The following is a 21,073-nucleotide window of genomic DNA, read 5'->3' on the forward strand; positions in this document are numbered from 1 at the left end:
TGCTCAGCTTTCTTTATAGTCCAACTCTCACATCCATACATGACCACTGGAAAAACCACAGCCTTGACTAGACTTCCTTTGCCAGTGGAGGGGACTAATTGGTCCCCTCTTACACAGTGGCAGGATGGGAGATACTGTGTGTTTGATGGAACAAGCCATAAAAGTCAGCATTGTCAGTGGGAGTTATGAATAGTGATACGGTCACATTGAGGGTTGGGGAGCAGAGGGAGGTTGGACGTGAACTAGGCACTCACTTGTCATAGCAGGAAGCCAGCAGTGGAGGCCTATGGTGGGAAGATCAAGAAACAGACCTCTTGGGGCTTCCCTGGTGGTCCACTGGTTAAGACTTCGCCTTTCAGTGCAGGGTGTACGGGTTCGATCCCTGGTCAGGGAACTAGATCCCACATGCCTTGTGGCCAAGAAACCAAAAAACATGGAACAGATCAGTACTGTAGCAGATTCAATAAAGACATTAAAAACGGTCTACATCAAAAAAAAAAAATCTTAAAAAAAAAATTGGAAAAGAAATAGCCCTATCAAGTGATCTAAGTATAGTGTTTAGGAGAGAGACAGAACTACCAAAGGAACCCAAGGCAACAAGAGTTAGAGGTAAACAGCAGTTATGTCTGAGGAGTAGGCGGGGAGGGAAGAATAAAGGCAGAAAGGGACTATTGTAGTATGTAATTTTTAAAACTGTGGGTGATAAAGGCCATTGCCTGAGAGAAGACTTTAGTAGCAAGCTGAGTGCACCAGGAAGACAGCAGAGGGAGGATTCAGGAGTTATGGGGACTTGCAGAAGCCCAGGTCCAGGTAGAGGGTGATCCTGAAGCACTCTCACTGTGAACAGAGATAAAGATGGCTTCAGGGGAGGGATGTTTGATGGAGCGTTTTCGAAAATGGAATTTTCCGGATAACTGAAGCTTATCTCTTTAAACTCTACTGCTTTAACCATTTTTATCACAGTAATCATAAAACATATAGTACTAATTTTCTTCCTTTGTTTCTTCATGGACTGTTTTTCCCTGAGTGATCATGAGTCACCAGTACAGTTCAGTTTAATTCAGTCGCGCAGTCATGTCTGAGTCTTTGCGACCCCGTGGACTGCAGCACGCCAGGCCTCCCTGTCCATCTCCAACTCTCAGAGCCTGCTCAAACCCATGTCCGTCGAGTTGGTGATGCCATCCGACCATCTCATCCCCTGTCGTCCCCTTCTCCTCCTCCCTTCAATCTTTCCCAGCATCAGGGTCTTTTCAAATGAGTCAGCTCTTCGCATCAGGTGGCCAAAGTATTGGGAGTTTCAGCTTCAGCATCAGTCCTTCTAATGAATATTCAGGACTGATTTCCTTTAGGATGGACTGGTTTGATCTTGCAGTTCAAATTGTCTGTGTGTATGAGGGGGTGGAATACAAACATACCTTTTCCTTCCCTATGGAAGGGTGCTAACTGGAATCGGAGTCTCATACAGAGGCCCTGGTAGGAAACTGGAAGTGATTCCGGCCTGTGCCAGGCCTGGGCTGGCCCTCCACGGCCTCTCTCACAGCTGGCTGGCATCCTGGGCAGGAACTTCTGGATCAAGAGCTTGCTTTGGAGGCTCCACTTTGGGCCCACAGGATACCTGGAAGCCCATATGTTTCATTAGTTTCATGTAGTTGATAGTGTCAGCATTAGAATGAATTACAGAGTTCTAACCACTGGAGCACCAGGGCAGTCCCTCCCCATTGCTCTTTAAATTTCTGCTCTCTGTAGATGTTTTTCTCTTTCCAGCCCTAATATTGTTCATTTTTTCCTTCTCTTTTAGTTCTCTCCGCCAACGTTAAAATAATTTGTTTCTTCCATTAGTCTTGTTAAACAACCAGCTTTGAGTTTTGTTGAGGCTATGATATCCTTGTTTCCTAACTGATTAATTCTGCTGTTTGTTATTTCCTGCTAACTACCTTCTGTGGAGGTACTCTGTTGTTATTGTCTAACTCTTGAGTTGGATGCCTGGCCATTCTAAATCTTCTTTTAGAAGATAAGCATTTAAGTCTATAGACGTCCCTTGAGGGACCATTTAACAGTGTCTACACATCTGGATATTTCAGTAGTATCTTCAGTATCATTTGGTTCTGCAACTTCTCTAACACTGGTTCTGATTCGTTTTTAGTCCATACGTCATTTTAAAAGTGTTTTTTTTTTAATTTCTAAATTATGAAATTCACAGTGCCTTCAAAACCATCATAAATGCCTAGAACTCTTTGCATGTTGACTCTGCCCAGTTGTGTTGAAAGTTGATTATGTCAATTAGAGGAATTGTTAAGCAGAAGGACCATTCCCTAATCCGGCTGAAAAATATGAAATTTCCTATAAAGAAACAAAATATTGAAAATTCCAGGGAATTCCCTGGTGGCTCAGTGGTAAAGAATCTGCCAGCCAGTGCAGGAGACATGGGTTCGATCCCTGGTTCAGGAAGATCCTACATGCCCCACAGCAGCTAAGCCCGTGCACCGCAAGCTCTGAGCCTGTGTTCTAGAGCTCCCCACCCCTAACTACTGAAGCCCGAGTGCTCCAGAGCCCATGCTCTGCAACAGAAGAAGCCACCACAATGAGGAGCCCACACACCACAACTAGAGAGTGGCCTGTGCTCGCCACAACTAGGGAAAAGCCCCTGTGGCAACAAAGACCCAGCACAGTCAAAAATAAATAAATAACTAAAAAAAAGAAAACTCTGTAGTGTGGTCAGGAGCCATGCCTCCCCAGTGACACATGATGGAAACCAAAATTTCCATCGTACAGCTGCAGACTTGACCCCCTGCCCCCTGACCCTGGTACCACAGTCATGCCTGTGTAATTTGGGATATAAATAGGTTTCTGTCATGAAGATACCCCCAAATAAGGGACTTAACATGAAAGGTTATTCCTCTCTCAGGGAAAAGTTTGGATGGTGGGCCAAGACAAGGATGACAGCTTAACTCTCTAGGGCCTCATGCCCCTTTCTCCCTACTGTCCTATTCCTAGGATGTGGCTCACATGGCCCACGTTCCAGCCAGCAAGAAGGAGGAAAGAGAATAAATGGAAGTCATGCTGTAGGGATACCGCTGGATATACCCTGGGCACTTTCACTTGCATCCTATTGGTCAGAACTTAGTCACATGGTCACACATGAGCTGCAGAGGGAAGCTGGGAAATGTAGTGTTTATTGCAGTAGCCACATGCCCCAGCAGTTCAGCAGGTTCTATTAAAAGAAGGGGAAGATAGATGTTAGGAGACAATCAGAAGATGCCACCACACCATCCTAACCTTGCCTCTGAACTCTCTCAATTCACATGGGTCCTCTTCCTGTTTCAGAATCCTCGAAAAAGACCAAAGCAATATCGATGCTTGTCAAATTCTAGCTGTGCATGAGCTCGCAAGAGAAGGAAACATGACTGTGGTGAGTTCTTTCAAGACTCAGAAGTTGAACCTTGAAACAAACCCAGCCAAGGAGGTACCCTTCACAGCACCTCCACCCCCAAGGCCTTGGAGGGGGCTCCCTGGGACTCAGCTCCCTACGCCCATCCACACCCTCGGGGCTCTGGTTTGGTCTTTGAGCCACACAGTTCCAAAGGCTGGCAGTGAGGCTGACACACTGCTCTGGTTCTGCCTCATGTTCCCTGTGTGACCCAGGCAGGTGTCTCCACCTGGATGAGCCCCAAGATGCTCATCTGTGAAAATGGAGCTAATTCCACCCACTCTGTATGGTTGTTATAAGGTCCAATTACAGGACACGTAGGACGACTGGGAACAGTGCCCAGTGCGCTACAATAACTTGCTCCATTTCAACTGATGGAAGTCATGATTGTGGTTTGCTGCTGGTTTGGGTTTTGTTTTTGTTTTTGCCACGCTGCCTGGCTTGCGGGATCTTAGTTTTGTGACCACGGATTGAACCCAAGCCCACAGCAGTGAAAGTGCTGAGTCCTAACCACTGGACCACCAAGGAATTCCCATGGTTGTGTTCATGTTTCGGGAAATGCCTTTTTTTAAGGGAATAGTTAGCATTGTTCAGATATTGACCAGGCAGTACCTGGCCCCATGGGCTTCCCAGGTTGCTCAGTGGTAAAGAATCCACCTGTCAATGCAGGAGACATGGGTTTGGTCTCTGGGTCCCCTGGGTCAGGAAGGTCCCCTGGGGGAGTAAATGGCAACCCTCTCCAGTATGAGAATCACATGGACAGAGGAACATGGCTGGTTACAGTCTGTGGGGTCACAAAGAGTCAGACACAACTGAGCAACTTAGCATGCACCTGGCCTTAATCAACTTGCTCCTAAGACTTGTAGTTTTCCAGAGAAACTCCAAAGAGTCCTCAGATGCAGTCAGAAGCACCTCTAATTCCTAATGAAATCCTCCATGCCCAGACACGTTCTTATTTTCAAAAAGAGTTTGTGTCTTCAGTGAAAACCCTGCCTTCTTAATAAAGACATGGCTTCTGCGGAGAGTGTGACCAGTCAAGAGGCCCTAAGGGGTCATGGCAAGAAAAGGAAGTTTCTGGTTCCTTTTGCCCAGCTCTGAGGTTATGGATTTTATAGAGTGGGGTGAGGTGGAGGGCATGGTCTGTATTTGGTAGGAACCCTCAAAAACGGCCCTAGCCCTGTCTCTAGTTAGAAACAAGGGAATAGGCCTGTCCTCAGCTCCGTGAGAACCTGGGGCCCTGAGCAAGCCTCCCAAGGGCCTGGCCTCATGGTTAGGCCCAAGGGCAGTTAGCATTTAATGCCCCTCCTTTGCCCCCATCTCAAACCCTGGAATCTGCCCCTCACCCCAGCCCAGGCTGCATAGTCCTAAGCTTGCAGAGAAGATCCACCCCACCCCATATTCTCTCCTGGTACTTCTTTGCAGCTGTGGACTAAGAACTCCCTACCCTACATAGTGAATGGGCAGAAGAGTCCACGAAAGAACACAGGCTTTGGACTCAGTCAGCCATCTAGATGGCTGAGTAACCTTGGTCAGATGACCTTAACCTTTCTGACCCTTTGTCTGCTAGACTGGAAAAGTCAGTTACACTGACTGTCAGAGTTCCTGGGAGGGTTCACTGGAATGACAGAGAGGCATCAATGTGGTGACTCAGGTCAAAATGGAACAGAAGTTTGGGGCCAGAGACCCACCCTGACAGTTTGCTCCTGGGTCAGCCGAGGTGGTTTGGAACTGGCCCGGGGTGGGGGGGGGGGGGGACGGACCGCTGTGTGTGCACCATACAGCTGGCTTCTGGCACTGTTTGGGGCCGTCTCAAAGGGCAGCTGCTCTTCCCAAATTCGTGAATAAAGGGGGCAGTGCTGGCTCTGGGGAGAAAGCCCCTGCGGGCCCCCAAAGTGGTACTGAAGCCTGGGCACACCCAAGGCCAGTTAACTGAATCTCTGGCATTGGTGCGGAGGCCCGAGTGTGTTTAAGATCTCTCAGCTGGTGCTCCGGGCAGCCACCCTTGAGAACCTTTGCCCCACTCCCCTTTTACCTACTGCCTTTGACGTTGTGTTTTGTTCTTGCAGGCTGCTGAGCACGTTAGGAATCTGATTAAGGCACTGGAAACAAGAGAGCCCCAAAATCCAAGCCTCCATCTTAAAAAAATTCTTGTGGTGAGCAGACTGGTAAGAAAGCTCCTCCCTGGTTTCTGAGCTAGCGCATCTTGTCTTATTCCCAGGGGAGACCGGTGGTTCCCCCAGAAGCTCCCTCAGGACCGCGCCCCACCCTCTCCGGCTTAAACTTGATCTCTCAGTCTAGTGGCCCAGGCCCTGGGGCCCCTGCCTGCCTCCGTCCTATCATGGTATCAGGTGGCCTCTGTCTCCTGTGCCCACGTGCCCTTCAGATATGCTGTGAAGACCACGGAAGTGAGATCTGGAAGTGCTTTCAGAGTGGGAGGCACCCTGTTTGGGGAAAGAGGGCAGCAACACAGCTGTGGAAGAGCAGGGTGCTGGAGCCCCCGCCTCCCATATTCTTTTTGTGAAAGAGTCCCAGGGAGGCTGCCTGCCTAACCCTCTCTGACGCCAGGCTCAGTGCAAACAGAGCAGGCTGCCAAACAGCCTGTCTCTGTCACAACCTTCAGCCCCAGAGAAAAATTTACTAGAAGGAGGACTTCCCAGGTGCTGGCATGGCTAAGACTCCACTCTCCCAATGCAGGAGGCCCGGGTTCCATCCCAGGTCAGGGAACTATATCCCACAGGCTGCAACTAAGAGTTCACATGCCACAGCTAGAAATCCTGTGTGCCCCACTAAAAAAAAGAAAGATTTACCATAAGGAATTGTCATAAGGGCAGGGGCAGCTCTGGGGAGTCGAATTCCACTGGGATACCCTCTCTCCCTCCACCTCTGTGTCTGATTCTCTCTGCTCATTCTCCATGCACAGCAGGCAATGGGGCTGCTCACAGCCCTCAGGGCCACTTCCCATCAGTGCGACACCAAGAGTTCCCCTCATGCAGCTTCAGTTTGTGAAGAACCTCCTGGTGACTTCTCAGACCAGTGACTATGGCCAGACCCAGGACTGGGTCCCTCCGAGGGCTCCATGCCTGGAGGCGGGTCCGCACGTGTGGCCACCGGGGTGGGGGGGATTCTTTGCGAGCTGGACAGCTACCTGGACACACGGTACTTCTGGGGCTCTCCTGAACACCCCCGAGTCCTGCCAAAGTGTCCCCCATTTGCACATGGCCTTGTTGAGGCAGGTTGGAGTGACCGGTTTCCCCATCCCTGTGTCTGTTCCTTCCAGTGTGGGAGGCACCAGGGGATTCTGCAGCTGGTGTGTAGCTTCATCGAACGGACCTTCATGGCCACGTCCTCCGACGCCCGCATGGCCACCGAGCTGGGCTACCTCTTCATCCTGCAGGACCAAGTGAAGGAGGCGTCTCTGTGGTACTCACAGGCCATGAAGCTGGACGAGAGCAGCGTGGCTGCCTTGACAGGTCTGTGCAGGCTGGGCAGGGAGGGGGCGGCAGGCTGGGGGGTGGGAGCCAAGCAGGGTGACCTCCATGAATCCAGAAGAGAGGGGTTGGCAAGCATTCTTCCCAGACGGTATGTGAGTTTGGGGGTACATTGTAGGATGGGGTGCCTTTCGAGGCATCTACACATATAGATGCAAGAGGCACAGGAATTCTTGAAAGCAGTCAAAGCCATTCTCATCTCCTTCAGATCTCTGATAGCCACACTCTGCTTGACATGCTGGGTCAGCCCTGCCTCCTCTCAGGCCCCACCAGGCCAGCGGCCCCCCTGCCCCACAGCCGCTCACCTCACCTCTGTGGACCCTTCCTCTTCAGGCCCCTGTGCTGAAAGGCCCCCAGAGTGAGTAGTTTTGAGAGTTTTGCTTCCCCATGTGTCCCAGGGCTTCCCTCCCACTTTATACAAATGTCAAGTGAATTTTCCAAAGCCCAGTTTTCATTTTTACACAAAGCTCTCAAATCTGTGGTCTCTAGCGAATCCTGAGACAGAGGTATTTGATTTTAGTGGAGGCAGCCTGGTGATCAGTGCCCCAGGCAAGCCAGCTTCCTGCCCCGGCTCTGAGGAGTTGTGTCTTTTGGGGGCAAAGTCACTTCTCGCTAAACTCCAGGCGCATCTGTGTGGCACAGTCAAAAAACAATCCAAGTGTTTGGTCTTGATTTCTGGTTCAATGCATCAGGCTGACTCCTCGGTCATCGCTTCTTCCTCCCTCCCCAAAACCCCCCCAAAGTCACGGGCAACATTTTAAAAAGATGGTGAGTCCCCGTAGCAGCCCCAGAAACAGGGTAAGGTGCCTTTGATAGACCAGGAACTCTGAAGAACTTCACATTTCTAGAAGATATTAAGCAAATTGCATTCAATCTGGAAGCTCTGAGCAAGTCTAGAAACCTATAAGCCAACATGGGCAGAGACGGGGCAGCTAAAGAAATGAGTAGATCAGCTTTCCCCAGAGGGCTCCAGGAAAAAGAAAAATTAAAAAAAACACACACAAGCTTGGGGTCCCCAGAGGCTGGGAGCAAAATATGTCATGGGGTCATCATCGAGATAACAGGAGGGTTATTGGAAACCCAGTAATGGGATCAAGGAGACTCTTAGCAGGGGTGGGACAGGACAGAGCAAAACAAAGCCCCCCATGATGTCCCACCACCAGCAGGGACATGAAGGGCAAAAAACTTGAATGCCCAACACACAGGCAAAATGCCCTGAAACGTTCCTCCACCAGTCTGAGTCCTTGCCCACTTCCTCAGTTCAAGGGAGAGCCCCTGCTGGTCAGCCAGAAGGGAAGCCCACACACTCCAGCCAAGCCTGAGTCTACACACATGTGTCCTTGACTCATCCGTCTTACCTGGCCCGTCCGGAAAAATCAGGGGCCTTAGGAATTTGAGACATCTGCCCCGGTTGCTAATAGTCATCACTCTAGTCCATTTATAAATCTGCTAGCAGTTTGGAAGAGGGGCCAAGTGAAACATGCAAAGCAGTGGCCCTCTGAGGAACAAAGTTGAGGCCAGATACAGAAAAGACTTTGTCCCCAAAACACCTCCTGTGTTGGCTGACTCCAGAGTCTATTAGGTCCGTGAGTAAAGAACATGCCACTAGGAAAAAAATACAGATAACAAAAAAAGAGTTGCTAAAAATTAAAAATATGCTTTTTGCAAAGTAAAAATGTCCATAGATGAGCCAAATAGTGGGACGGATATGACTGAAAACCAAGATGGTGGTGAGGAAGACAGTCAGAAATAAATGTACCCAAATGGTCAAGGAATAAATTGTAAAAAAAGAAGAGTAGGAACAGAAGGGATTTGTCCTCCCAACATCAAAACACATCAAAACAAGAGTAGTTAAGGATCTCCTTGGTGGCTCAGTTGTAAATAATCCGCCTGCCAATGCAGGAGACACAGGTTCGATCCCTGATCCAGGAAGATCCTGCGTGCCTCGGAGCAGCTGAGCTCGTGCACCACAGCATTGGGCCTGCGCTCTAGAGCCTGCGAGCCACTTCCTGAAGCCTGTGTGCGCTAGAGCCCGTGCTCTGCAACAAGAGAAGCCACCACAGTGAGAAACCAGGGCACTGCAGCTATAGAAAATCCCACAGCAGCAGAGACACAGAACAGCCAAAAAATATATTTTTTTTTTTAAAAAAGAGAAGTCTGTTTGAGGCCATTCCTGGAATACACAAAACAGATCAACAGGATAGAAACAGGCCTTATGATAAAAATGACATTTCAAACCGATAGAGTTTCAATAACTCGTGGTCGAATACCTGACTATTCTTTACGAAGAAAAATAAAGGTAAATGCCCATTTCACATTATCCTCAAAAATAAATTCTAGATGACTTAGATATTTAAACATAAAAGTTAAATTGGACTTGGGTTGCCCGGGGAATTCTAAGCATAACTACAAACTCAGAAGTTCTAAAGGAAAATATTTGACCAATTTATGTAAAAATTTAAAACTACTGGATGGCAAAAAGGCAGAGGGAAAATAGTTAAAAGGTAAAAGGCAAACTAATGGAAAATGTTGGTAACAAGGATTATATATGAAGAGAATAGAGAGCGATAAAAATCCATCCAAAGAAAAACAGGAAAAAGCTATAAACAGGAAAGTTACAGTAGAAAAGGCCACTAAATATATAAAAAGATGTCCATTCTCCCTAAAGTTTTTTTTTTAAGTGAATTAAAACAAGTTATTCACTCTTTAGCACGGTAAAGAGTAAATAAAGCATGTTTGTGAGGTCGTGGGGAAAGAAAAAAATACTTCCAAATTCTTGACAGTAATATTAATTCAAATATCCTTGGAGGGCAAGCTGGCCTTATCTGTCAAGGTTTTAGATGTACATGCCCTTTGACATCATCTCTACATTAGGAATTAGAACCCACAAAAATGTTGACCACGGCATTGTAATATTTAAACCCTGAAAACCAACGAAATGTGAAACGAGGAGTCCTTCAATAGTGCAGTAGTTAAATAAATGGTTACATCGGCAGTGAAATATTATGTCACCATTGAAGGGAATGGGGTAATTTATATGAACGGATGGGAAAATACACTATCCACTAATAACATGCAAATACTTTGCAAGATGTTTGAGGAGATACAGTCCAATCTGTTCATATTGATTCTCTCTAGAGAAAGACACGCTGAAAGCAGAATGTGAGCTGGGGATGTTTTCCTTGCCCTACAATTTGAACGCTTCCCCATGAGCACATACCACTGTTTGAGCTTATGAAGACACGGGAAAGGGTCCCTGCTGTCCACTGTCCCTTGGCCTGCTGGCTCTGCCACAGAGCTGGCTGTTCATCCCAGTTCTGTCCCCTCCCAGGGATCATCTGGTGCCAGATCTTAGACGGCCACCTGGAGGAGGCCGAACACCAGCTGGAATTCCTGAAGGAGGTGCAGCAGTCCCTGGGGAAGTCCGAGGTCAGAGCTCTGTGGGGGCCGAGGTTGCCCTGGGATCCCGCCCCCGCCACACCCCCTCCCTTTTCCCACCCCCAGTTGCCCCTTGGACTTCCGCTGCTCCTTGGCCGTCCGGCTCTGCCTAGTGGGCACTGCCTCTAAGACCCGGGCCTGCTCCCACAGGTGCTGGTTTTCCTCCAAGCCCTCCTGGCATCCAAGAAGCACAGAGGGGAGCAGGAGGCCACGACGCTGCTAAAGGAGGCCGCCGAGCTGCACTTCTCCGGCATGCAGGCCCTCCCCATGAGCTCCGAATACTTGGAACGGCTCGACCCCACCTTCCTGGTCTGCATCGCCAAGGAGTACCTGGTCTTCTGCCCTAAGCAGGTTAGAGGAGAGCGCTTCTTCGTGGGGCGGGCAGTGAGGGTTGGACTGGTGAGCAGGTCTGGGCAGAGGCAGGACCTACCTGGCCAGTCACTAGGTTGCTTGGGCCTCGGGCAGTCGGGGAGCCCAATGCTTTTCACATTTGCACATGCAACATGCCAATCACCCAGGAAGTGGGGCACAAGCCCTGCATCTCCCAGGTGATGCTCATGCTGCTGGTCCAAGGACTGCGCGTGAGGAGCGGGGCACTGGCCTCTGTTCATCCCAGGGAGGAACTGGGCTCCCTCTCCTCCCAGTGTCTTCTAAGAAGTATTTTGGTCTTTCCTTGTTTGTCCGGCCTTCCCAGACAATTGAGATTCCCTGTGGGCAAGGATTGTATCTTACATGCCTTAATATCCCCCAAGTGCCTCGTAATGCCATCCCACAAATATCTACTGACGGTACCACCATGAGCCAGATGCCATGCTTGATGGGGGGCTCAGAGGTGAACAAATAAAGTCCCCATTCTCAGCTCTTGGACAGAGTAGTACAGAGTGGATGGTAAATATATGTGTGAAGCATGAAAGTGTTAGTTACTCAGTCATGTCTGACCCTTTGCTACCCCGTGGACTGTAGCCCACCAGGCTCCTCTGTCTATGGGATTCTCTTGGCAAGAGTACTGGAGTGGGTTGCCATTCCCTTCTCCAGGGGATCTTCCTGACCCAGGGAATTGAACCTGGGTCTCTTGCGTTGCAAGCAGATTCTTTACCATCTGAGCTACCAGGGTAAAATACAGTAAATAAAAATGAGCGAAGTAACTACAGTAAGTAGAAATAAAGTAGGATAAAGTAAAACACATGTGGAATAAAATCCCTTCACTGAGAGTGTTTTCTGAGTGCTCCAGGAGAATAGGGCAAACCCTTGTGTTCCTGCAGCCCCGGTCTCCAGGCCAGATCGTGTCTCCTCTTCTTAAGCAAGTCGCTGCGATCCTCAATCCTGTGGTCAAAGTGGCACCAGCCCTGACTGAGCCGCTGTATGTGATGGCCCAGGTCAAGTATCTCTCAGGTGAGCCAGTGCGTCCTTGTGGCTGGCGGGGAGCCCCGGGTGAGTGTCTGCCGGCGCCCTGCCTGGGATGCTCCACACACACACCTTCACCCTCAGTCACCAGGTGTGCCCACTGTCCCCATCCTCCAACACCCCTGACTGCTCACCAGCAGGGGTCTCTCCCAGCCTCCCTTTTGCTGATTGCTTGCTTGATCTGTACCAGCTGACAGTCAACTGAACCCGACGATGCACCAGCACTGCTCTGATCCTAGGGGACAGCAGTGCTCAGAACAAGAGAAACTCCACCCTGGAGTTTGTGTTCTGGTAAGGGTACGTGGACATAAAGCGCAGTGTTATTGTTAGGACATGACCGTGCGAGGGAGAAAATGAAAGCCAGGGAGGGGATGTAGGGGTGGCAGTTCTTAAAAGGCAGTCAGGAAGGCCCCGAGGGAGGGGAACCCTGTGCATTAGACTCGCAGAGCCTCATGGGCCAGAACAGTCCCCGTCCAGCCTCTCCTAAATCAACGCCCGGATCCTGGAGAAAGAGGGAAGGATGGGGAGAACCCTCAGTGGGGGCCTGTTGTGCTCTCAGAAGTCTTTGCTCCCCATGACCTTTCACCCCCATCAGCTTGAAAGTCAAGCTGATCTCTGGTGTCCAGAGGCTTCAGAATGCCGCAGCGTGTCTGTGTGCTCTGGACTGTGTGGGTTGCACTCTGCCTAGAGCTCCTGGTCTTCATCCTCAGTCCTCCCAGTGTTCATCAGAGTGCCAGGTTTACCCACTGCTCCAAGGTCTCCTGGGTACAAGGTGAGGGCAGGCCCTCCCTCCCCTGCCAGACACACACACACACGGATGCTGGCAGATACCAGCTCTTCAGGGACAAAGCAAGGTCTCCAGATGTTCAGGTTGTCATGGTGACACCTTCATATTTCTGCAGCACAATTGAAGGCTCAGGGAGTTTGGGACCCGGAAGCAAGTGCTCTCCACCCACTGGTTGATGGACCCCAAGCAGGAGCTGTTGAGGGACCTGGCAGCAGAGGAAGGAGGGTCTCCCACCAGCTCTCTATACCCTGCCCCTGAGTTGCCACTGCCTCCCACTTAGGGTCAGCCTGGCACAGGAAGGCCTCTGGGCCCCAACGTGCCAAGGCATTCAGAGCGCAGTCTCAGGAGCCCACGGCCCTGGACATAAATACTGACTTCGTCCCTTCGGAGCTGAGTGACTTAGATCACTAAAGTTCCAGTCCTGCATCTGAAAGACAGGCATGATGATACCACCTTGGTAGGGGAGGGGGGTGGGGGCAGACATTAAACCAGCCTTTCTAAAGTACTTTGCCTGTGTTGGCACAGAGCGGGTGTTTCTCAAGTTGTGGCTGTCATGGTTGCGGCTATTACTAGGTTTTGTTCTGCTCTTAGGTATGGAAGTTGAGACTTCAGTGTTCCCCTGAGCCTCCAGACGGAGCAGTGAAGTGACTTAGCCATCTCCCTGAGGGTACAGAAGGAAGGGAGGTGTCACACCAAGGTTTGCATCTCCTGGCTGTTGTCTGGGTCGAGGCAAAAACTAATAGTAGTTCTAATTTTAGGAGACCTCTGAGTCAAGCCGAACAGACACGGGATAAAAATGCCCAGCATATTTCTGGGAAACAGGACACGTAAAATTCCTTCTTTTACATGGTGGGTCCTGAGAGTCCCCAAGGATCCCTGGATGTAGGGGTTTGTTTCCCGTTTCTAGGGGAGTTAGAGCATGCCCAGAGCACCCTGCAGCGTTGCCTGGAGTTGGACCCCACCTCCGTGGACGCCTACCTCCTCATGGCTCAGATCTACCTGGCTCAGGGCAACTTTGCCATGTGCTCCCACTCCTTGGAGCTGGGCGTCAGCCACAACTTCCAGGTGGGGGTCCCCGATGCCCTGTCGCTGCTCAGCATCCTACAGCCCCACTAGCTTCAGCCCCTACTCGCCTTGGGAGAGTAGCCCCAGGAGCTGCCAGAATCCCTCAGCCCCTTCTGCTAGCCCAAAGGCAGGGACTGGCTCCGTGGGATCCTGTGGCTTTCTCCCCTCCGGGAGCTGGAGCCCCATACTCTGCTGACGCTCCTCTAGGTCCGAGACCACCCCCTTTACCACTTCATCAAGGCCAAGGCCCTCAACAAGTCTGGGGACTATCCAGAAGCCATAAAGGCACTGAAGATGATCATAAAATTACCAACTCTGAGGACGGAAGAGAACAAGAAGTTCCGTGGGCCCTGCGTGCGCCCCAGCGAGCGGGTGTCCATCTTACTGGAGCTGGCAGATGCCCTCCGGATGAACGGGGAGCTGGTGAGAAATGCCTTGCTCTGTTCTCTTGCTGCTGGCGCATGCTGGAGGGCCAGGGTAGGCCTGGGAACCAGGCTCTTAGATTCTGGCTGGTGTTTCCTTGCACTTTAGTTTATTCATACTTTTATTCATTTGGGAATATCCCTCTCCCCTACTTTAAAGGCTTCAGACTTTGAGGCGCTCAGGAACAAGTTCTCACAGTCAGGGATTTCATGTCCCCCAGCTGGCCCTGCCCTCCAGGAACAGTGGCCCTCAACCCTGAGAGGCTCTCTCTCTCTGTCTCCTTCCTGCCGCTCTAGAGTGGGGATGGGCCATCCTCTCCCTGGCTTCCAGGTATGGTGGGTGAGAGCAAATGGAAGGTCTGTTGGGTTTCCTTGTCTTAGCACGAGGCCACCAAGGTCATGCAGGACGCCATCAACGAGTTCAGCGGCACGCCGGAGGAGATGCGCATCACCATCGCCAATGTGGACTTGGCCCTGAGCAAGGGCAACGTGGACCTGGCGCTGAGCGTGTTGCAGAGCATCACGCCCAAGCAGCCCTGCTACATGGACGCCAAGGAGAAGATGGCCAGCATCTATCTGCAGACCCACAAGGACGCCCGCCTCTATATCGGGTGCTACCGGTGAGCCCCGGGCAGGGCACTGACCGCCCCTGTCCCAGTGGCGTGTCAGGAGTATTTTCTCCAGATCGTCTTCTTTGCCCCAGGGCTTCACAACGTGTTCTCAGAGTGTGTTTGACAAAAGTAGGTAATTTCCCCTGGTGAGAATCTGAGTGTGATCCGTCGGTCAGTCAGGCCAACCTGCTGCTGAGTTGTAAGGACACAGGAGTGAGTCTTCCCTGAGTTCTGCTTGCCCCTCATTATGGTTCACATCCTGGTGGGAACCATCGTTCTGCCCCAGCCCCTGGCGTGGGGAAATTTCCATGGGGAAATGTTCAGCGGCTTGGATGTAACCAATGTGAGTGAAGGAGGATGGAGAGCCGGGATTGGGAGACCTCAGCAATTTTCTGTACAATTAGACGTTGGGACCTCAAGGGTACCTTTCCTGTCCCCTTCCTCAGGCAAGACTCCATCTAGGCAATTCGGGAGGAAGGGGAGGTGATGCCATGAGCAGTGGGAAACCAATAAACAGTGAGATGACATGGTCTCATTGAAGGTTTAGAAAAAGTAGGCTGGGACTTCCCTGGTGGTTCAGTGGTAAAGACTCAGTGCTTCCAATGCAGGGCCCAGTGGGTTCAATCCCTGGTCAGGGAATTAAGATCCCCACATGCCATGTGAGGCTTGGCTGGGGGAAAAAAAAAAAAAAAGGCTGCCTCATGAAGAAGGTTCTAGGCATTTGGGGTGGAGGCCAGAGGAGTGGGTGGAAGTCCTGGCCATGGTCCAGATAACAGACGAGGAGAGCCTGAACAAAGGGAGCTAGCACCACGTCCCGTCTGAGCTGAGAAGCACTGGGTGATGAATAAGTGAGCGACTGCATGGGTGTCGGACAGAATGAGGGAGAAAGAGAAGAGATGGATCCAGGAATAGGAAGGATGCACAGAGCTGAGCTAAGGTTTTGGTTACTTTTGCAGGGAGCTCTGTGAACATCTGCCTGGCCCCCACACCAGTCTGCTTCTGGGTAATGCTTTCATGAACATTCAGGAGGTGAGTGAAGGTGTCGTGACCTCACTAAGTGGCTGCACCCCGCACCCACCCTGTCCAGTCTCGCTTCTCCAGTAAGGGAGAAGAGAGAGATGGCAGACACTTTCCCCACCAGCCAGAGAAGGCCCTGGAGATCTACGACGAGGCCTACAGGAAGAACCCCCATGACGCGTCCCTGATCAGCCGGATTGGGCAGGCTTATGTGAAGACCCACCAGTACACCAAGGTCAGGCCATGCTGCGGTAGGAAGGGGCAGGGAGGGCCAGCCCAGCAGGGGCGATGGAGGAGGCGAGGGGAGACCCCCCTGAACAGGGTGCCAAGGAGAGGGCTCAGCAACTCCCCACCACCCCCTAACACTTGCTGAGGCTGAGGCTCGAGCCCTGTGCCAGGCAGGAGGCCATTGCATCTGAGGCTTCTGTGTTCTGGAGGGATACACAGGCATGGTGACTGCAGGGTTGAGGGGAGGGGCACAGTGTGAGGTACCCACGTGCAAACTCAGACCTGATGCCCCTATTTCCTGTGTGCACGAAGGCAATTAATTATTATGAGGCCGCCCAGAAGATTAGCGGACAGGACTTTGTATGCTGCGATCTGGCTGAACTGCTCCTGAAGTTAAAGAAGTTCAACAAAGCAGAAAAAGTTTTGAAGCAGGCACTGGATCATGACTTTGGTGAGCGCACCCCAACTGTCTTCCCTAGCCTGCCTTCGAGCAGACATACTCCCTCTTCTCCTGCAGGATGGGGCAGGGGACAGGTACTGGCTGGGGCTCTGAACCCAGCCCCCATCCTCCCCCAACCCCCCACTCCCCAGGGGCCAGGAAACACTACTTTGAGTTTCCATTTTGCAGTCAAAGACATCCCATCCATGATGAATGATGTCAAGTGCTTACTTTTGCTGGCCAAGGTTTACAAGAGTCATAAAAAAGAAGATGTGACGGAAACTTTGAACAAGGTAATTGACAAGTAGACTCAAGCTGTCTATCTGCCATTTCCTGATGGAAGCTGAAGACAGGACTGCAGGTCTGGAAGGCTCCAGGCCTGGTCCTCTAAAGAGGATCTAGGTTACACCTCTGACCTCCACCTTCCATTTATCCCCCCACCCTTGGTCTTTTATTAATTGTGCACAGAAGTGCTCGAAACCCGTCTGGGCTGGACTGGAGAAGGCAGGGAGGAAGACAGTGCCTTTGTCCTCAAGGATGCTTGTGCTGATATTAATAGACAATGCCAGCAGCTCTCATGCATTGAACGCTCTGTGCTGAGTTCTGTACTAGGCTTTTTGCCTTATTTAATTCTCACAAGTAGCCCTTTGAGCTAAGCACTGTGACATTCCTATTTAACAGATAAGGCTCAAAGAGGTTAAGAAATGTACCCAAAGTCACACTGCTAGTAAGTGGTGGAGCTGAGATTTGAACCAGCGTTGGCCCGTCCCAACCCATAGTCTCCTGCTGGGAGTGCTGTGTGCTCGCCAAGTCGCTTCATTCGCATCCGCCTCTTTGCAACCCTCTGGACCATAGCCCACCAGGCTCCTCTGTCCATGGGATTTTCTTGGCAACGATAGTGGAGTGGGTTGCATGCCCTCCTCCAGGGGATCTTCCCAACGTAGGGATTGAACCTGCATCTCTTACGTCTCCTGCGCTGGCAGGCAGGTTCTTTACCACTAGCACCACTGAGAAGCCCCTGCTAAGAGACTCCTAGCCATTTTTTCGCTTCCTCTTCACTCTTCGTACCCAAGGGTATGGCCTGGCACTTGCCCCTGGGGCATGTCTCTGTGGTTGTAGACTATCTCTGACTGCTTGACGTGACTTATCCTCGGGGTTTCCCACTGGATTTCCATTCCTCAGTCTGGCCTTCAGGGAACCCAGGGCTGAATCTGTGCCCACTACCCAAAACTTAACCCTGACCTCATTGTTTCCTCTTGCCCCAGTGGTCTCTGGCTACTCACTTAATCACTGTTATGTCGTGGCTATTTGTGGGGGCTGCCTCAAATTCCCAGCAGGACACTTCAAAACAAATGCACCCAACAAAACACAGCCTGTGCTGAACACCTAGTGTGTGCCTGTTCTAGCCTATTGGACAACTGAGGTAGATCAGACACAGCAAGTGCCACGTGTGATGGAAACAGGTGAATGAGCAGAGGACAATGGAGTGTTTTGTTGTTTGAGAGCCTTTCTTTGCTCCTGCTCCTGCCCCCGCGGCAGTGACAGTTTGCCTCCTGGGTGCTCAGCCAGCAGCCTTGCCTGTCCAGAGTGACCCAGATTTGCTCAAGGGGAGCTGAGATGCCCTTGCTTAGACAGCTAGCTCTGAGATGAGAGCTTGGAGGCTTGCTGTGAATTGGCCTGAGACCTGGCACACCAGGCTCTGGGTTGTTCACGCAGAGTTTCCTGGTTTCCCTAGGCCATGGACCTCCAGTCTCGGATCCTGAAGCGTGTTCCCCTGGAGCAACCGGAAATGATCCCCTCCCAGAAGCAACTGGCAGCCTCCATCTGCATCCAGTTTGGGGAATACTATCTGGCAGAGAAGGAGTATGCCAAGGCAGTGCAGTCTTATAAAGATGCCCTCTCCTACACGCCTATCGACAATAAGGTGGGGTCCTTGGAGTGAGATCCTTGTCCTTGCCTTGAGACACAAAGCCTTGCAGAGCTCCCTGACTATGGATGGAGGCTGGTTCCTTCTCTGTGGTTCCCTGCAAAGGGCACAGACCCCTGGTGTAGGCAGGCCTGCCTGCTGATCCCAGGGCCCTCACCCACTGCAGCCCTTGGTGGCAAGTGTAGCATTTTCAGGTCCCCCTTGCAGGTGGGGAGAGGACATTGTGGCTGCCAGGGGCTTTTCTGGGCATAAAGCCCAGGCTAAGCTTGCAGGGAGGTTTAGGGTCATGTGAGAGGCATGGCTGCAGGTAGGAAATGGTGGCTGGAGTTCACTCGAGGAGAGGAGATGAAGAGCTTAGTGACAGACCCATTCATTTATTTAACGTGTTCTCATTTAACAAATTCCCAATATGTGCAAGCCAGGTACTGGGCCAGGACTTAGAGACACATTGGGGCAAGACAAGGTCCCTGCCCCGGGCACTGGGTACAGACAAGTACATAGGCAGTTCTGACAGCATGTGATACCCACAGAGGGGTCAGGACACTTGCGAACTCAGATGAGGGGTACCTGTTCCAGAGCCTGGGGCGCAGAGGGCTTCTCAGAGGAGATGAGATCAGAGCCGAAGCCGAAGGATCAATATGAGCTCAGTGGGCCCTGCCTCTCAGCGGTTAGTTAGAAAAAGTCATGACGATACAGTACTGGGTGGGAGAGGGGGAGAGCCAGAGACATCATCCCAGCGGGTCAGAGACGTGCTTTCATGCTTTGAAGGCAGAGCTGACATAGCGTGGGCGTGCGAGGACGAGGCCTGGGTGCCTGAGCCTTCCCATGACACGCGTCGGTTGCTCACCGTCTCGGGGCCTGTCCAGGTGGCGCTGGAGCTGGCAAGGCTCTACCTGCTGCAGGGACAGCTGGACCTGTGTGAGCAGCACTGCGCCGGCCTCCTGCAGACCGATAAGGACTACGAGACAGCCGCCGTGGTGAGAGGCTGCTGCCCGGGCCCCCACGGCCACGGGGTGGGAAGCAGACCGGGCCCCCACAGCCACAGGGCCGGCTGCTTCCTAGCCCGGTGACCCGCTCCGCAGGGCTGTGGGGCAGCAGGGGATTCAGCACTGGATCCGTCACCCCGGATGGGAGGGGTGGGCTGGCAGCAGGGCGCAGCAGCGTCTTCCCTCCCGGGCCACATCCGAGGGGAGAGGGTGAGGCTCATTCACTTCAGGGGAAACCACACCCACCGGTAAAGGCCAGGCGAGGACAGGTTCCTGGGGCTTCTGGAAGTATGAGAAAACAGCCCTCCCCAGTCCTACCCCTCTCTGCCCTGTCACCCAGACCACCTCCAGGGCTGTCTCCAGCAGAGGTGGGTAACCCCCATTCCACGCCGCTGCCCACATCTGGCAGTTCTCAGACACGGGTGGAGTGGCTGGCCCCGCGGTGTCCACCCTCGGCTTTTCCTGCCTCCTTCCATCCTCACGCCCACCCCTCTCCCCAGGCTGTCCCACCTCCTGTGGGACCTTCTCCCAGTGCCCAGAGACGCTCCCTAGGAAGTTCTTTCCTGCCTCCCCTCCTTTCCCGTCTCCCCTTCCCACCACAGCCTCCCCTCCGTGCCCATGCAAGCTGCTATCCTAGCATCGTGTGCATTCTGACAGGTGATGGCCGACCTGATGTTTAGAAGACAGAAATACGAAGCTGCCATCGACCTCTACCACCAAGTCCTGGAGAAAGCACCAGGTAATAAACTGGCTGCATCAAGCCTGCCCGCCATGAGTGCCTCTGGCAGTTCCCACCCAGCAAGGTCTGCTCTCGCCCAGAAGGGTGGGCCCTCTCCCCTCCTTCCTGACCGGGCAGAGGAAGCCCCTTCCTCTCTGATTGTTCCCAGAGAGGCAGGAAACTGATAAAGTCCCAATGGAACGTGCTGGCCCTTTCCCAGTCCAAGGGGCCAGTTCCTGGTCTCAGGCAGGGCAGTGCTTGGTCCTGCCTGTCTGTCCCCAAACCCCAGACACCTCCCCTTGGGAGGTCACAGTCTCCTGGAGGTGGCTAGAAATTCTCCCCTGACATGTAGCTCTCTTCCCACTCACTGTAGCATAAAACCACCCTGCCTTGCTGAGGAAGGGGCCAGACATGAATAAGAGGCTTAGGCTAGAGCTCCAGCCAGGCCCATGTCAGTCACCCAGAGGCCCAGCAGATCACAGCTATTAGGAATGCAGGTCTTGGAGCCAGACCTTCTAGGTCTAAATCCTGGTCTTCCACTTACCTGATGTGTAACCTTTGGCAGATTACTCAAATTCTTTCTGCCTCAGTCTTCTCATCTATAAAATGCGAGCAATAAGAGTGACTACTTCATTGTGTCTCAGTGGAGCTGCTGGGGTGGCCATGTTCAGCCCAGACCAATAGTATCTCCTGGTCCTCTCTGCTTCCCCCTACCTGATTCAGCTACTGGTTATCACAGCCTGGAGGTTTCTGCTCTCTTATTTTAGACAATTTTCCTGTATTGAACAAACTAATCGATCTGCTACGAAGAAGTGGCAAACTTGAGGACGCCCCAGCCTTCTTTGAATTGGCCAAGAAGATGTCGAGCCGGGTGCCTTTGGAGCCAGGGTTCAATTACTGCAGAGGCATCTACTGCTGGTGGGTTGGGGTGGGTGTCTTGGCAGGTGTGTGTACGTGTGTTTAGTCACTCAGTCATGTCTGACTCTTTGCAACCCCATGGACTGTAGCCCACCAGGCTCCTCTGTCCATGGGATTCTCCAGGCAAGAATACTGGAGCGAGTTGCCATTTCCTTCTCCGGGGATCTTCCTGACCCAGGGATTGAACCCAGGTCTCCT

The 21,073-nt window shown here is 51.9% G+C and overlaps 1 protein-coding gene across 7 annotated transcripts in view; it reads left to right on the forward strand.

The window, feature by feature from the left end:
* TTC21A (tetratricopeptide repeat domain 21A) overlaps positions 1-21,073 on the forward strand; it is a 40,359-nt gene that overhangs the window by 9,598 nt on the left and 9,688 nt on the right. For all 7 annotated transcript variants that reach the window (XR_011250925.1, XR_011250927.1, XR_011250928.1 and 4 more), the window contains exons 7-23: positions 3,325-3,409; positions 5,494-5,592; positions 6,705-6,897; positions 10,247-10,344; positions 10,504-10,704; positions 11,616-11,745; positions 13,452-13,609; positions 13,817-14,032; positions 14,413-14,651; positions 15,599-15,671; positions 15,784-15,894; positions 16,200-16,338; positions 16,516-16,619; positions 18,062-18,250; positions 19,120-19,230; positions 19,897-19,978; positions 20,725-20,875. Coding sequence is in view for 4 of the 7 variants with exons in the window: in XM_069561903.1 (XP_069418004.1) it covers positions 3,325-3,409; positions 5,494-5,592; positions 6,705-6,897; positions 10,247-10,344; positions 10,504-10,704; positions 11,616-11,745; positions 13,452-13,609; positions 13,817-14,032; positions 14,413-14,651; positions 15,599-15,671; positions 15,784-15,894; positions 16,200-16,338; positions 16,516-16,619; positions 18,062-18,250; positions 19,120-19,230; positions 19,897-19,978; positions 20,725-20,875 (2,379 nt within the window). In the remaining 3 variants the exon portion in view is untranslated. The remainder of the gene's footprint in view (positions 1-3,324; positions 3,410-5,493; positions 5,593-6,704; positions 6,898-10,246; positions 10,345-10,503; positions 10,705-11,615; positions 11,746-13,451; positions 13,610-13,816; positions 14,033-14,412; positions 14,652-15,598; positions 15,672-15,783; positions 15,895-16,199; positions 16,339-16,515; positions 16,620-18,061; positions 18,251-19,119; positions 19,231-19,896; positions 19,979-20,724; positions 20,876-21,073) is intronic.

The sequence above is a fragment of the Ovis canadensis genome, chromosome 19 (assembly GCF_042477335.2).
Source record: "Ovis canadensis isolate MfBH-ARS-UI-01 breed Bighorn chromosome 19, ARS-UI_OviCan_v2, whole genome shotgun sequence".
NCBI lineage: Eukaryota > Metazoa > Chordata > Mammalia > Artiodactyla > Bovidae > Ovis > Ovis canadensis.